Genomic DNA, 15,807 nt, shown 5'->3' with positions numbered 1-15,807 from the left:
GCTGCCCTACGTCATGCTGTGCCGTGGCCTCCTGTTGCTGGCCAGCTGGGGGTGCTTGGCCAGCCATGCTTCAAGGCACCCAGTGCCAGCCAGAGTCTGCCAGGGAAGGCCCACAGGCTCGCTCTTCTGCCCTTCCTCGAGTCCAAGGATTAGAAATTAATCTAATCTAATTTCCTATTAGAGGTACCAGTGGCAAGAAGGGGACCGTGTGCTTGGATTTGCCTGTCCCACTGCTCTGTGAGGACAATACCCAGGGGCTGCACGTCCCCAAGGAGCCCTGTGCTCTCCTTGAGTCAGGAGCATTCCTAAGGGAGGCCGGGCTCCCATGCTGCACGCTGATCCCCAAGCCCCTGGGTCCTTGCTCTAGGACCTGGATCCTGGTGTGAGCTCAGCCTTGGGAGGTGGAGCATGAGTTTGTGGTGTTGGGACAAATGGTGTCCTGGTTATCCCCCGAGCCTTCTGGCCAACACCTTACACCCCAGCTTTGCAGAACATTCTCCCCCAACCAATGCTCAGACTTTGAGGCCAGCAGGGTGGCAGCAGGTGTCAGTCTCCTGGGCACGTTGGGCTCTGTGATCAGGGTCCTGCTAGGCTTCCTACTGAATGGGGTTGGTGGCTGGTTCCCGGCGGCCTTCACACTGAGTGCCTTGGTGAGGGCTGGGGTCTGGTGGGTCAGGACCTAGGTTGTATCTGCTGTTCCCGACCCTAAGGCGCTGACCATGTCCCTTGCCCCACAGGGCTTTTGCCAAGCGGCAGCAGCAGCTGACGGCCATGAAGGTCCTGCAGAGGAACTGTGCTGCCTACCTCAAGCTGCGGAACTGGCAGTGGTGGCGGCTCTTCACCAAGGTGGGTGCTGGAAAGGCTTCCCTCACCCGCCACGTGCTCCCCGGCTGCCAGCAGCACAGGGACAAGTAGGCCTAGTGCCACCTCTGTGTGGCAGTCACTGTCCCCAGAGTGAGCCTTGCCCTCAGCTGCCCTGTGCCTGCAACATGAGCCCAGGTCCTGTCCTGTGGGGCCCGGCATGTGACCGTGGCATTTGTCTGGTGTGGATGGCCACAGCCAGGTGGGCTCAGAGAGCAGCTCCTGAGGTCTCAAGGCCCACGTTGCCAGGGCCCGTCAGCGCCCTCTTGAGAAGCCCAGTGGTGGCTTAGCTGCTTTGCTCCCGTCCGATGGCCCTCCCCAGCCCTTTACAGTCTGCTTGTTGTTCAGGCTGCTTTTGTTCATAGTGTGTATTTTGTGGGAGCTAACGGTCCACCCGTGGCCTCTTCACCCCCGACCAGCAGTAGGTGTCTCGGGTCTGTTCCTGCTCTTTCTCAGTCCCTGCATTCTTACGTGGCTGAGGTTTGACTCGTAGGAAGTTTGTATTTTACACTTTCTGTTTAGGATCTCTCAGTGTCAGCGTGTAGAAGTCCGTTTCCTGCTCCCTGGAGGATGTGTGCTTTACCTACTTTTCCAACCGTGGACCTTCCCCCTATTCCTGTATTCCGCTGCCATCAGCAGTGCTGCCGTGGTCATCTTCGTGTGTGGCTAGGGATGGTTTCCCTGGCCTGTGACCAGCAGTCCAGAGGCCTGCGGCACCAGTGCCAAATGGACTTTCAGGAAGTCCTGGGTGCTTGCGCCTCCCCGCAGGGTCTGGTGGCCCCTCACTCTTGTGAGCTTGGGTTCCAGAGGTGAGGGACGAGCCTGCGACTGCTGGCAGGTGGGCATCTTCCAGCCAAGGCTGACTTCACTTCCTTGTCTTCTAGGTCAAGCCACTGCTGCAGGTGAGCCGGCAGGAGGAGGAGATGATGGCCAAGGAGGAGGAGCTGGTGAAGGTGCGGGAGAAGCAGCTGGCTGCAGAGAACAGGCTCACGGAGATGGAGACCCTGCAGTCTCAGGTAGGTGTGGGCAAGGACCCTCCCAGAGTGCAGACCCTTCCAGTGCTGCCACCTGCTGGCCGCCTCTAGGTAGGCTGCCTGGCAGAAAATCAGTGGCTGGTGTCTGCAGACACCTCCTCCAGGGAGAGGCTGCCCATGGGAGGGTGGAAGTCATGAATGGTGGGTTCGAGCCCCAGTTCCACCCCCTCATCCCTTGCCCTGATCCCTCTGGACCTTGGTTTGAAGCTCACCGGGGAGCAGCTGAGGCGAAGGGGCAAGCCAGGGGGGTGGCAGGGAGCGGCACCACTTTCTAGACCATGTCACCTGAGGTGGCGGAGGAGCTTACATTGTCGTGTGCTCTGTGCAGCTCATGGCAGAGAAGCTGCAGCTGCAGGAGCAGCTGCAGGCAGAAACAGAGCTGTGTGCCGAGGCGGAGGAGCTCCGGGCCCGGCTGACGGCCAAGAAGCAGGAGCTGGAGGAGATCTGCCACGACCTGGAGGCCCGGGTGGAGGAGGAGGAGGAGCGCTGCCAGCACCTGCAGGCCGAGAAGAAGAAGATGCAGCAGAACATCCAGGTGCGCCGCCGCCCCGGGGAGGGCAGGGCGGGCAGCTCTGGAGGAGCAGCGGCACCCGGGGGCTCGTGAACTCGACTGTCACTCTGTCCCCGAGGGCGGCCCTACAGGGACTTCCTCCTTGGGGTGGTGGTTCCTGCCACAGGCTTCCCAGGCCGAGCTTCGAAGGCTCAGAGACCCCCGAGTTCCTCCCGTCTGTCCTCGCTCCACCTGCCTGGGGAGCAGGGTCCTCAGCTCGGCCTCTGCCTGCTGCCCGGCACAGAGCTGGCCCAGGGAAGCCCACCCACACCCCTGGCTCCTGGCGGGAACGGGGCCTGGCCACCTCCCCGCAGCTGCCATACCTTCTCACGGCCCCTCCTGCCCAACAGGAACTCGAGGAGCAGCTGGAGGAGGAGGAGAGTGCCCGGCAGAAGCTGCAGCTGGAGAAGGTGACCACAGAGGCCAAGCTGAAGAAGCTGGAGGAAGACCAGATCATCATGGAGGACCAGAACTGCAAACTGGCCAAGGTGGGCCCGGGCGGCTGTGGATGGCAGGGCGAGCCGTCACCTGCAGAGCTGCCCTCCAGCACATGGCTCAGCGGCTTCTCCCTGGGTGCCCCTCACCTCTGGGTGCCAGGGCCATGTTTAAAGGAATTGGTGCATGGAGACTGGGGCTTGGGGAAAGGTTAGCTGCTTTTCAGACCCAAGAGTCAAGGGCTGGACCTCTGGGTGTCAGCGCACGTGTCAGTCCCTGTCGGGATTGGGGTGCCTTCCTTGCTGTGGAGGCGTGGGGTGCTTCTCCCCTAACCAGTTCTGAGGCAGCAGCTGGTCCCTGTCAACAGCAGCCCAGTGAACGGATAAATCTGAGGAGCAGGTTAGAGAAGACAGGACAGGGCCAGGAGGCCACCCTGGTCCCCAGGGGTGGGGAGGTGAAGTGGAAGATATTGGGGGACCTTACGGAGAGTAGGACCCCAGGGGAGCCCCACAAAGCACAAGGTGAGGAGACCAGCCTTGCGCACTCTGGGGGCTCAGAGAAGGTGGCGTGGACAGCACCACAGAGCTTCCCTAGAGGGACAGGGCCACTTGTCCCCCCAGCTCCAGCCACACCTAGAAGCCTTTCTCACCTGGGCCTGAGAGACCATCCAGGCATGGCACCCATGTGTACAGGCCCTAAGGAAGCTTATGCAGCCCTTCTGGGGCAGCCAGTGACCTTTCAGAGCCACCCTGTGATCTGGGACGTGGATGAAGTTCAGCGGGCCCTGCCTCACCCTTCCATCCTGGGCTTCTGGGCCCCCTGGGGAGCTGGGTGCCTATGCTCAGCCGACCCTAACCCGACGCCCTCCCCACAGGAGAAGAAGCTTCTGGAAGACAGAATAGCTGAATTCACCACCAACCTCATGGAAGAGGAGGAGAAATCCAAGAGCCTGGCCAAGCTCAAAAACAAGCACGAGGCCATGATCACCGACTTGGAAGGTGAGGCCGCGGGGCAGGGCCTGCCTGTGCACCGGGCACCAAGGCGGGCACCAGGGCAGGCACCAGGGCAGCACGGCTTGTGATGAGCTTGGCCTCAGTGCAGCCCCAGGCCACAGGCTCTGCAGAGTGTCTGGTCCCCATGGGAATGTGGGCTCAGGGTCCCTGTGGCTGGATGGGACTGTGAGGAGTCTTCAGGGTAAACCTTGGGGTCCCTGCATTGTTGGAAACGTGTTTTCAGAAGCTCTTAAGACGCCCCACAAGGGGTCTGGGTTGGACTCTAGAACTGACCAACTCTGTCACCTACAAGCTGTGTCACCTCACACCTGTTAATCTGGGTGGGCTTTAGCTTCTCTTACCTGCATGGAGGACACTGAGAGGGCCTTATGTTCACACAGACACATGTGCTGTGAAGTGCTAGACAGATATCACTGGAGATCACAGCTTGTCTTTTTATTTTTTGTGGTACTGGGGATTGAACGCAGGGCCTCACGTGTGCTAGCAAGTGCTTCAGTGCTGTGCTATGTCCCCAGCCCATTTTTAATTTTATGTTGAGGCAAGGTCTCACTAAGTTGACTGGGCGGGCCTAGGACTTGTGATCCTCCTGCCTCAGCCTCCCTGGGATTATAGGCGTGGGCCACCATGCCTGGCCGAGGTCATTGCTTGATATGAGGCAGGAGGAGGACTGGACTTCTGAAGAGCCCTGCCCCTGCCCTTTAAGAAAAGTGGACTGCTGGGGGTTTGGGTGTCCAGACCGTTCCCAGCTCAGATCTGGTGACGCAGGGGACAAACCATGCAGGCTGAGTGCTGGGAGTGCTTCCCCAGCTTGGCAGTACCACCCTGCCTGGCCGTGCTCAGCACAGGATGAGGTGAGTTGGGCCAGTGGGCAAGAGAGCACTTCCCTATGCAGACAGCACTTCTCCCACAGATGCCCTCCCTCACCTGGGAGGGGTCTGGGGGCAGCCAGTATGAGAGTTTGCCACTAGCAGGTATTAACCAAGATGTAGACCAGTCAGGATCCAGGCACGGTGCGTGGAAATATAAGTGGTAGATGGCTTTGAGCATGAGCAACCATTACCTAGCGAAGTTGCCCGTGGCCTTGTGCTGCCCGTGGCCAGGTGCCCTGGGATATGCATGTACAAGGGGACAGGCCCGAATGAACAGACCCTGGGAGGCCTACTATGCTCTCTCCAGAGCACCAGCTCGAGTGCCGAAGGCAAGTCTAGGAAGAACCACTGCTGACCCTTTGCTGGTGCTCACAAGGCTGGATTTGAGTGCTTGGCGAGGCTGGCTCATCCACCTCTCAGCAGCCTCGTGGCGTAGGGTGTCTTCCCATCTTTGTTATCAGTGCCGGACACAGCACGGTTAATCATCCAGGTGGCGTCACAAAGGAGTCGTAAAGCCAGACTGAACCCGACTGCTTTTCCAAATCCTTTGTGTGAGTTCACGTTCGTGCAGAATGTGGCACAGCCATCGAGGGAGACCAGGGAAGGGCCAATGCAAATTTGGGTGCAGGTGGACCGAGTCTCGGGCCTTGGCAGCTCCCGCGGTGTCCCGCCCTCTGTCCAAGAGCTGGGTGTGAGGGTGTGTATGGCCACCCTCTGGACCTTAACTTTGTCCCAGAGTAAATGTTCAGTACGTTATGTAAGTAACGAGGAGCAGACGGAAAGCCCGCGGCCCTGAGCCTCAGCCCTCACGCCCTCCCTTGGCAGAGCGCCTCCGCAGGGAGGAGAAGCAGCGGCAGGAGCTGGAGAAGACGCGCCGCAAGCTGGAGGGAGACTCCACAGACCTCAGTGAGCAGATTGCCGAGCTGCAGGCGCAGGTCGCAGAGCTCAAGATGCAGCTGGCTAAGAAGGAGGAGGAGCTGCAGGCCGCCCTGGCCAGGTGAGGCCCGGGCTGCCGCTGTCAGCGCCTGGTGGTGGCTCCTGGCCTGTCACCGTGCATCGGCCAGCTGCACGCATGCTCTGCTGTCATCCTAGAAGAGCCGGTTTGTGCAGATCACTTGCCACTCTTATTCCTAAGAGGGCAGCTTTGTCTTTTGTTTCTAACATCAAAAAAGAGTCATCTAAAACCCTTGTTGCCCACCTCAAGTCGTCCTCCCTTTTTAAAAAAGAAATTACATTATTTATATATTCATAGCAGATTGAGCAGAAGATAGAGACTTCCCACGTATCCCCCTCTACCAGAATGGTACCTTTGTTACCTCGGTGAACTTAAACATTGACACCTCTTAATCATCTAAAGTCATTAGTACATTCACATTTTTTCATTGAACTTTTGATTTTTCTTAAAGTTGTGATTCTTAAATTTGGAAAATGAAATCCTTTGTTTTCCAGTTTTCCAAGTGCTTTGTTCTTGAATCTTCTGAGAAGATGCCTCAGCTGTTGATTGGCTGAGAATGAGCCTGAGGGCCATGATTATGACTACCAGATACAGCTTTGGCTGCACCCCCCCCACACACACAGCTCTTTTACAAACCCTGTTCCTTGAGGGTGAAACTGGCCTCTTACTGATGTTATTGGTCTCTTTGACAGAGTGGAAGAAGAAGCTGCACAGAAGAATATGGCCCTAAAGAAGATTCGGGAGCTGGAATCTCAGATTTCTGAACTCCAGGAAGACTTGGAATCTGAGCGTGCTTCTAGAAATAAAGCTGAGAAGCAGAAACGGGATCTTGGGGAAGAGCTGGAAGCACTGAAAACAGAGTTGGAGGACACTCTGGATTCCACAGCTGCCCAGCAGGAACTCAGGTGCTCCATGGGGAAGACTGGCAGGTCATGGAGGACGGGGAAGGGCTGTGGAGTAAGGGAGGCCTTGTCCTGAGGGGGTGGAATCCAGGCCTCTGCACACACAGTGGCCTCAGGTGCAGGGAAGGTGTGGGCATGGATAGTGCCTCAGCAACTTCTCTGCTTTAAGAACTGTGGAAGAACGGGACTCAAGATTTGGGGTGAAGCAAGGGTGGGCCCTAGGTTGAAAAGGTACAGAAGCCTCCACAGAGTGTCTGAGCCTGGCTACAGAATGGAGGCCAAGGAGGGGAAGGGTGGCAGGCGAGCTTCTTGGAATAGCTGTGTGTTGGCCATCCTCCCTGCTTGGGGAAGAGCCCAGGGCAGCAGGGCCCTTGAGCTCCACTCTGAGGGCATTTCTCTACACAGGTCCAAACGTGAGCAGGAGGTGAACATCCTGAAGAAGACCCTCGAGGAGGAGGCCAAGACCCACGAGGCTCAGATCCAGGAGATGAGGCAGAAGCACTCCCAGGCTGTGGAGGAGCTGGCAGAGCAGCTGGAGCAGACGAAGAGGGTGCGTCTCCCCAGGCCAGGCTGCTTCCGGGGGTGACCCTGGCCGTCTCTAAACCAGGCCTATAGAGAGGAGCAGTTCTGGCACCAGACTGCCCGGGCCTGAAGCCAGCCTCCAGCTGCTAAAGGGACCTGGGCAGAGGATAGGCCTGTCCTGTTCAACATCTGCCTGACCAGAAAGGAAGTCAGAGCCACCCAAACCGAGGGTCAGAGCCTTAGTGGTCCCTTTTCCGCCTGGGGTGCTCTCTTGAGCATCCACGAATGGTCAGCTGACACTGACTGGGAAACCGGATGGTGGCCATGCAGCTGGCTTCCTGGCCCCGGGATGGTGGCAGGCAGCCCTGGAGAGGCCAAGGCTCTTACGAGTACTTACCCCAACACACCTGGTCTGCCTGTCTCCCTTGGCTCCACCTGGCCTGAGGTGGATCCTTATTCTCTCAGGTTTCGCTCAGCAGCCTTTGCACTCACTCAGGGGCCAGTTTAGCCTTGAACTTGCTGTCTAGAATGAAGTTTTTGCATTTATTTTGTTAATTCCACTTTTGTATTTTGAGAAAGAACATTACATTATTACTTTGAACATCAAATTTCAGGAGGGTTTTATTGAAAGTGGAAACATTAAATTACAGTTTCCCTCGTTGTGTCGTAAGCATTGCGAGAATCTCAGCATCGGCAATGACATCTTACCCTAAAATACACCCTCCCGCTGGCCCAGCATCACACACCTGTGATCCCAGCTGCTCAGGAGGCAGAGGCAGGAGGATCACAAGTTCCAAGCCAGCCTCAGCAATTAGTGAGGCCCTAGGCAACTGATCAAGACCCTGTTTCTAAACAAATTATAAAAAGGGCCAGGAATGTGGCTCAGTGGTTAAGCACCCCTGGGTTCAATCCCTGGTACCAAAAAATTAAATATTTCTTCCTCCCAGGGAGGGCAGCTGGGCAGGATTATTTTAGAGATTGAGAGCCAAGGTCCTTGGAGATGAGAACACACTTCACTCCCCCTGAGAGAAGAGGACCCAGGGTCTGGGCCTTCTGAGTCAGGGCTCTTGCTGGCGGCCATCGTTTTTGCTGGAAAGGCAACACCTTCTGGGCCTAGAGTGGCTCTTCAGTGAGGTTAGAAAGGCCAGCAGATGCTGGGGCACAGATGCCATTTGCACCGTCCCTCCTCCCGCAGGTGAAGGCCACCCTTGAGAAGGCGAAGCAGACCCTGGAGAGCGAGCGGGGGGAGCTGGCCAATGAGGTGAAGGCCCTGCAGCAGGGCAAGGGGGACTCGGAGCACAGGCGCAAAAAGGTGGAGGCCCAGCTACAGGAGCTGCAGGTCAAGTTCAACGAGGGCGAGCGTGTGCGCACCGAGCTGTCTGACAAGGTCACCAAGCTGCAGGTGAGGCTTCTGCTGGACCCCGGCCCGGACCCACAGGGCGCTCCCCGCAGTCTCCCTCCTGCGCTCAGCGGGGCCTCTGGTGTGACCCGAGACACAGGCCGGTTCTGCCAGAGCAGGTGTGGCTGGGCTCACCGTCTTGCCCCTGTCTTCCTGTGTAGGTTGAGCTAGACAACGTGACCGGTCTTCTCAACCAGTCAGATAGCAAGTCCAGCAAGCTCACCAAGGACTTCTCCGCCCTGGAGTCCCAGCTGCAAGACACTCAGGTAAGGACAGCGTCGGGAACCAGGAGCCGGATCCCATGCCCACGTGGCCTCAGCGCGGGCCTCTGGGCCTTCATCTCAGAGTTCACCCGATCACCCAGTCCTCCATCTGCGGGTCTGCCCAGCTCCCACCTGGGCTTTATGTGGCTGTCCCCCAAATCAGGAGGGCTGGTCCTCCCCCGCACTGGGGCTCTGGTGCGCGAGTCTGGCGTCTCCTGAGCACCCCATCTTTGTCCTGGGAGTAGGAGCTTCTGCAGGAGGAGAACCGGCAGAAGCTGGGCCTGAGCACCAAGCTGAAGCAGGTGGAGGACGAGAAGAGCTCCCTCAAGGAGCAGCTGGAGGAGGAGGAGGAGGCCCGGCGCACCCTGGAGAAGCAGATCGCCACCCTCCACGCCCAGGTGCGCTGCCCCTCCGCAGAGACTCCGTTTTTCTCACCCCCGTGAAGGAGGGAAATTGACCCCAGGTTCCCTCCTGTGGCACAGCAGGCCGGCCTCCAGGTGCCCCAGGGAGGGGTGTGTCCTAACAGGTGACATCTTGGGGTCTCCCGACTCTCTGCCCTGCCCAGGTGACTGACATGAAGAAGAAGATGGAGGACGGCGTGGGGTGCCTGGAGACGGCCGAGGAAGCCAAGCGGAAACTCCAGAAGGACCTGGAGGGACTGAGCCAGCGGCATGAGGAGAAGGTGGCCGCCTACGACAAGCTGGAGAAGACCAAGACGCGCCTACAGCAGGAGCTGGACGACCTGCTGGTGGACCTGGACCACCAGCGGCAGAGCGTGTCCAACCTGGAGAAGAAGCAGAAGAAGTTTGACCAGGTGTGCGGCCTCAGCCCGGGGCCCTCCTCGTCCCTCTTCCCAGCACCACAGCCCGTGGCCGGGGCCGTGGTGGAATCAGCAGAGCCTGGGGGAGGCCAGGAGGGCACAGGCGCTCAGGGCTCCTCGGTCTCCAGCTTGCCGAGGGGCCTGGGGACAAAGCAAGCAGTCGGGGTTCCTCCGCGACAGGGTTAGGAGCATCTTTTCCTTCATTGTTTGTTGGTTTGCTTTTGGTTTCGAATTTTTTTTTTTTTAAAGAGAGAGAACTTTTTAATATTTATATTTCAGTGGACACAACATCTTTATTTTATTTTTATGTGGTGCTGAGGATCAAACCCAGCGCCCCGCGCATGCCAGGCGAGCGCGTTACCACTCGAGCCACATCCCCAGCCCCAATATTTTTTAAACTTTCTAAGATGAGCTGGTCTTACCCACTGTTTAAAATGCATTAGTTACACGTTCTGGTCTAGTACTCACTCAGAACGATCGGAAGCAGCCTCCAGAGACTGGAGTACAGGGGCCGAGTAGAGTCACAGGGTGGCTAAGTTGGGGGCAGCACACCACAGCCAAACCCAGCCCCCCACACTGGTGGGAGATGTTTCCTTGAACACAGCTGGGCTCCTTCATTTGCACGTGGTCTGGCCGGCCAGGAACGAGTGTGCTCTCTGGCCCTTGTGGAAACGGTCCCAGCACAGGGAGCCAGTGCAGACTGGGGCAGAGGGCGTGGGGAAGGGGGCGGTCAGACAGTGGGGTGGGCCCCTGCAGAGAATGGACACCAGGGGCTGGAGAGCGTCCTTGGCGGAGGCCAGGTTCCCATTCTCTTCGAGACAGAAGCCAAAGGTCTTCCAGATTCAGGGGCACGGATGGTTCCTGAGGGTTCTCCCAGAAGGGCACCCGTGTTACTATTGAGTGATGAGTTAAACAGATCCAAACACGGAGGTAGAGGAATCTCTGCTCTCCTCTGGCCACAAGGACACCCTGTGCCTGTCATCCTTGGGTCAGCCAGTTCTCGGGTGGCAGCCTCAGGCCTGCTGGTCCTGGGTCCGTGGCCTGCCTGTGCCCACAGTGGTCCACGGCTCTGGCCTCACGATGCCCACCTCTTTCCCAGCTCCTGGCTGAGGAGAAGACCATCTCAGCCAAGTACGCAGAGGAGCGAGACCGAGCCGAGGCCGAGGCCCGCGAGAAGGAGACAAAGGCTCTGTCCCTGGCGCGGGCACTGGAAGAGGCCATGGAGCAGAAGGCGGAGCTGGAGCGGCTCAACAAGCAGTTCCGCACAGAGATGGAGGACCTCATGAGCTCCAAGGACGACGTGGGCAAAAGTGTGAGCGCCGCACCTTGGCAGGGTCTCGGGTGGGCGGCAGGCGGGCGCAGCTCCTGCCCGTGCATCCGGCCTGACCTCGCTCTCGGGGCCAGGTCCATGAGCTGGAGAAGTCCAAGCGGGCCCTGGAGCAGCAGGTGGAGGAGATGAAGACCCAGCTGGAGGAGCTGGAGGACGAGCTGCAGGCCACTGAAGACGCCAAGCTGCGGCTAGAGGTGAACCTGCAGGCCATGAAGGCCCAGTTTGAGCGGGACCTGCTGGGCCGCGACGAGCAGAGTGAGGAAAAGAAGAAGCAGCTGGTCAGGCAGGTGCGTCGGGCGCCCCTCGTCCGCAGACACTCCGGGGCCATCCCGATTCCCAGCAGGCCCTCCCTCCCCTTGCTCCACCTGGGCTGAGGTTCCTGGACCGTCCTCCGCCCAGGGCTCACTGGCTCACTCTGTTACAGTCGGATGGTCAGTAGCCCCCCTTGGCCCAGGAGGCCCCACAGACCCCACAGGATTGGTCGGAGCCGGTCGGGCTCAGCGGGCCTGGGGTCCGGGTGTGGCCCGGTCTTTTGAGCTGCCAGCGTTCCTCAGGTGCGGGAGATGGAGGCAGAGCTGGAGGACGAGAGGAAGCAGCGCTCCATGGCAGTGGCCGCTCGGAAGAAACTGGAAATGGACCTGAAAGACCTGGAGGCGCACATCGATACGGCCAACAAGAACCGGGAGGAGGCCATCAAGCAGCTGCGGAAGCTGCAGGTGAGGCTGGGCGGGGCAGGGGGCAAGACCGGGGAAGCCTGGGACTCATCACCTTCTCTCTGAACAAGGATGTGATGTCGTGGCCCACCCCGTGGACCCTTGGGTCCAGAGGAGTGCAGAAACCCTAAGCTAAAGGCACCTTCTCAGTAAGATGGGTGACCTTGAGTATCTTCGACAGAAAAGCAGACAAGTTCAAACCTGGCTGCACTGAAGAGTTAGGGAAGGGAGGTACCAGTGCAGGTGTCCAGAGGAAACAGGTACTGGCCTGGCCTGGCCTGAAGGACAGAGGGCCGCAGGCCAGAGCACGGACATGTGCTCAGGAGGGTCTCATCTCTCGATAATGAAAGAACATCACGTTCGCAGCTGTTCTGTGGGCCCAGCGAGCCCAGTGTGCCCGCAACAAGTGTCTGAAAGCCAGGCGCCACGGCACGCACCTGTAATCCCAGCCACTTGGGAGGCTGAGGCAGGAGGATCACAGGTTCAAGGCCAGCCTGAGAAACCAAAGAGGGTAAAGATTAGAGAGCTCCATTGTAGAGTGCTTTCCTACCATGCACAAGGCCTTGGGTTCCGTGCCAAGGTACTTATGGCCAAGGTAGTGGGGACAGGTACAGGACTGCTGGTGGCATCTTTAGCTGGCATAGTCTGGCTCGGTGCTCAGGGAACCCCAGTGTGGGATTCCTCTGCAAAGGGATAAAAGACTATTCGACAGGTAGAGTGGAAGCAGAAGGCAGGAGGGTGACAGGAGGCGCCTGCCTTATGCCTGGTAGCCAGACAGCCTGGGTGCTGACCACAGGTCAGCATGTGGGGTAGCACCATGAGCACCTACCCAAGTTAAGAGGAAGTTGTAGAGGGAGCGGGAGGAAGCGGGACTGGGCCCGTTGCCCCTGGAGAGTGCCACCTGCTCTGTGAACCCTGACCATGGGAACGAGGTCAGAGGGGAGACTGTTCCGCCCCAGTGGGTTCAACACAGCATCAGGTGACAGCTGTCGTCCCTGTTGGCAAGGTGCCCCTGTGGGGAGCATTGGGGCAAAACAGGCGGGCGCGGGCAGTGCTCATCTCTCCTCCCCACCAGGCCCAGATGAAAGACTGCATGCGGGAGCTGGAGGACACTCGGGCCTCCCGCGAGGAGATCCTGGCGCAGGCCAAGGAGAACGAGAAGAAGCTCAAGAGCATGGAGGCGGAGATGATTCAGCTGCAGGAGGTGAGGCAGGCTGCAGGGGACAGCCCAGGGCTTCACCCGCCAGCCGGGGTCGGCGGGGAGGGCCAGCAGCACATGGCAACCCCCAGGAGGGAGCGGGCAGCCCGTCCTGCAGGAGTCCCTCCAGGACCTCTTCACGTGGCCAGGCCCCTGGTGTGATTAACATGCACACGCTCAGAGAAATGGTGACTGTTGGTATGAGGGGCCCGAGTGTCCCCTGCTGCCTTGTGGGACACCAGGCAACCCATGGTGAAAGCATCCCCAGGCCTTGAGGGGCTCCTGCGAGACGTTCCTGCCCAGTTCAGGCACATCCTGCTTGGAAGGCTGCTAGGGTCAAACTCCCCCTAGACCTGGTGTGCGGAGCCCTCAACACCAGCTTGACTCACACCTGTGCCTCAGCCTGCTTGGTCTCGGGTCTGATCTGTCCCTGGGGATGTCTCGTTTATATCCATGGCCCCTGGCTTGATTCCTAGCACCTTAGATAGAGGGGTTTTGTAAACATGCGGTGTTCAAGCTGTGACCGCAGAGGGAGGAATTAGCCTGTGAGCTAAGGGGCTCAAGGGAGAGGAAGGGCTGTGTGAATGGGGGTGCCTCAGGTGTGTGGCCGGCTGGGATGAGGCCCAGCAGCCCCGGTCACGCCTGGTCCTCGTGGCAGGAATTGGCAGCTGCCGAGCGCGCCAAGCGTCAGGCCCAGCAGGAGCGGGACGAGCTGGCCGATGAGATCGCCAACAGCAGCGGCAAAGGGTGAGCCCCGGGGCGTGAGAGGTGGGCCCGGAGGGTCTCCCAGCCGCGGCCTCTCACCTCCCCTGCCCCCCCAGAGCACTGGCGCTGGAGGAGAAGCGGCGGCTGGAGGCGCGCATCGCCCAGCTGGAGGAGGAGCTGGAGGAGGAGCAGGGCACCACGGAGCTCATCAACGACCGCCTGAAGAAGGCCAACCTGCAGGTGGGCGCCACTGCCCCTGGCTCCTGGGAAGCTGTCGTGGGAGTCTGTCTTGGGTGTTGGAAGTTTCTAGGGCCTGGTGGGATCTGCTGCCATCTCCTCTGGCCAGCAGTCAGGCCCTGCCTCCCTGAGGTCACCAGCCCTCCCTCTTTCCTGCAGATCGACCAGATCAACACCGACCTGAACCTGGAGCGCAGCCACGCCCAGAAGAACGAGAACGCGCGGCAGCAGCTGGAGCGCCAGAACAAGGAGCTCAAGGTGAAGCTGCAGGAGATGGAGGGCACCGTCAAGTCCAAGTACAAGGCCTCCATCACCGCCCTCGAGGCCAAGATCGCCCAGCTGGAGGAGCAGCTGGACAACGAGACCAAGTAGGTGCCCCTTACCCTGCCCAAGTTGCCAGGGGGCCTTTCTGTCCACCCCCTGGAAAGGCCACAGGCCCTGCCTGGGTCCTGCCCGAGACACATCAGGAACCAGCATTCTCTGAGCCCAGAGCCCTTCTGCCCACGTGGGCCCTTGTGTTTGGCTGAGGCCTTGGAGGACTTGAACTGGACCGTGGCTCACCTCAGAAGCTGGGGGCTTTGCTGGCTGTCTCAGGGCTAAAGTAGGGAGAGGCCGGGGTCCTGGCCCCCTGTGTAGCCATCTGTGGCTCAGCAAGTTTGAGACTGCTTTGGAGCTAGCGGGGGTCTCTCCAGACCCTAAAGCTCACTTTGCCCAGCCCCCAGCTCCATATGTGCTCTTCCAGAAGTGTCCCCTCCCCGAGCCTGGGATCTCAGCCTGTCCCAGAGACCAGGCTGCTAGACTGGCACCTTAGCCTCAAGGCCTCCCCGTGGGCACCTGCCAGCGAGGCCCCAGGAAATGGGTAGTCCAGAAATGGCTGCTGGCCAGACTCCCTGGGAACCAGCCCCCTGAGCTATGTGTCTGCCACACAGGGAGCGCCAGGCAGCCTGCAAGCAGGTGCGCCGGGCAGAGAAGAAGCTGAAGGACGTGCTGCTGCAGGTGGATGACGAGCGCAGGAACGCGGAGCAGTACAAGGACCAGGTGTGTGCAGGGCAGTGGCCAGGCCTGTGGGTCACAGCCTCCGCCAGGGCTGCCACCTGTCCCCACCCTCAGCCCCACCCAGGGCTGCCACCTGTCAGCTGCAGCCAGGGCTACACCTGTCCCCAGCCCCACCCAGGGCTGTCACTTGTCCCACCCACAGCCCCAACCAGGGTGGCCCCCTGTCCCTGTGCACAGCCCCCGCCAGGGCCGCCCCCTCTCCTGCCCACAGCCCCTAACCAGGGCGGCCACCTCTCCCTGCAGGCAGACAAGGCGTCCACCCGTCTGAAGCAGCTCAAGCGGCAGCTGGAGGAGGCCGAGGAGGAGGCCCAGAGGGCCAACGCCTCACGCCGGAAGCTGCAGCGTGAGCTAGAGGACGCCACAGAGACCGCGGACGCCATGAACCGCGAGGTCAGCTCCCTGAAGAACAAGCTCAGGTGAGCTCAGGCGGCCCGCCCTGTCCTCGTCTGTCCTTCCAGAGCTGGCCTGTTCAGGGGGTGACCTCCTTATAAGCCTGGTCACAGAGCCCAGGAGCAGGGTGCTTGGTGGCAGACCCCAGAGGTTGCCCATCACAGAGCAGCGGGCTTTCCTGGACTCTCCCTGCCCGTGGGGCCTGGGCCCACCTGTTCCTTGGCAGCCTGTCCTGCAGCTCCAGACCTGGGGCACACTCGAAGGCGGGTGGGGGGTGGTTTGCTGAGGATGGAGCCCGGGGCCTCTGGGCGAACTGTCTGCCACAGAGCTGCATCCCTGGCCCATCCCCAGCACATTAGCACCTGGGGTTACCTGCAAGTGAGCCACTGTGGGAAAGTTCCAGAGCGGCTGTTGGCATTCGGGGTGCCTGCTGGCCCCAGGGGATCGTTCCCTCCCAGGTCCTCATTGTTGACCTCTTTCACAGGGACCTGTTTTTTTGCGGGTTGGGGGTGGGGACATAATAATAAGACTGGACTTTGTTGTCAATATTTCACT

General features: G+C 59.7%; 1 protein-coding gene across 1 annotated transcript in view; it reads left to right on the top strand.

Moving 5' to 3' along the window:
- The window catches only part of Myh9 (myosin heavy chain 9), an 83,193-nt gene that overhangs the window by 65,497 nt on the left and 1,889 nt on the right, over positions 1-15,807 (top strand). The window contains exons 20-40 of the mRNA XM_046429428.2: positions 738-846; positions 1,746-1,877; positions 2,224-2,430; positions 2,796-2,933; positions 3,755-3,878; positions 5,588-5,759; positions 6,410-6,622; positions 7,025-7,169; positions 8,337-8,543; positions 8,702-8,806; positions 9,049-9,201; positions 9,369-9,617; positions 10,723-10,935; positions 11,028-11,240; positions 11,508-11,669; positions 12,742-12,870; positions 13,523-13,611; positions 13,686-13,809; positions 13,966-14,174; positions 14,736-14,844; positions 15,106-15,278. Coding sequence (XP_046285384.1) covers positions 738-846; positions 1,746-1,877; positions 2,224-2,430; positions 2,796-2,933; positions 3,755-3,878; positions 5,588-5,759; positions 6,410-6,622; positions 7,025-7,169; positions 8,337-8,543; positions 8,702-8,806; positions 9,049-9,201; positions 9,369-9,617; positions 10,723-10,935; positions 11,028-11,240; positions 11,508-11,669; positions 12,742-12,870; positions 13,523-13,611; positions 13,686-13,809; positions 13,966-14,174; positions 14,736-14,844; positions 15,106-15,278 — 3,375 coding nt within the window. The remainder of the gene's footprint in view (positions 1-737; positions 847-1,745; positions 1,878-2,223; positions 2,431-2,795; positions 2,934-3,754; positions 3,879-5,587; positions 5,760-6,409; positions 6,623-7,024; positions 7,170-8,336; positions 8,544-8,701; positions 8,807-9,048; positions 9,202-9,368; positions 9,618-10,722; positions 10,936-11,027; positions 11,241-11,507; positions 11,670-12,741; positions 12,871-13,522; positions 13,612-13,685; positions 13,810-13,965; positions 14,175-14,735; positions 14,845-15,105; positions 15,279-15,807) is intronic.

This window comes from Marmota monax, unplaced genomic scaffold (assembly GCF_021218885.2).
Source record: "Marmota monax isolate L192 unplaced genomic scaffold, Marmota_monax_Labrador192_F-V1.1 WCK01_AAM20220418_F8-fsc00051, whole genome shotgun sequence".
Lineage (NCBI taxonomy): Eukaryota > Metazoa > Chordata > Mammalia > Rodentia > Sciuridae > Marmota > Marmota monax.
This window is presented reverse-complemented; position numbering and strand designations above follow the sequence as displayed.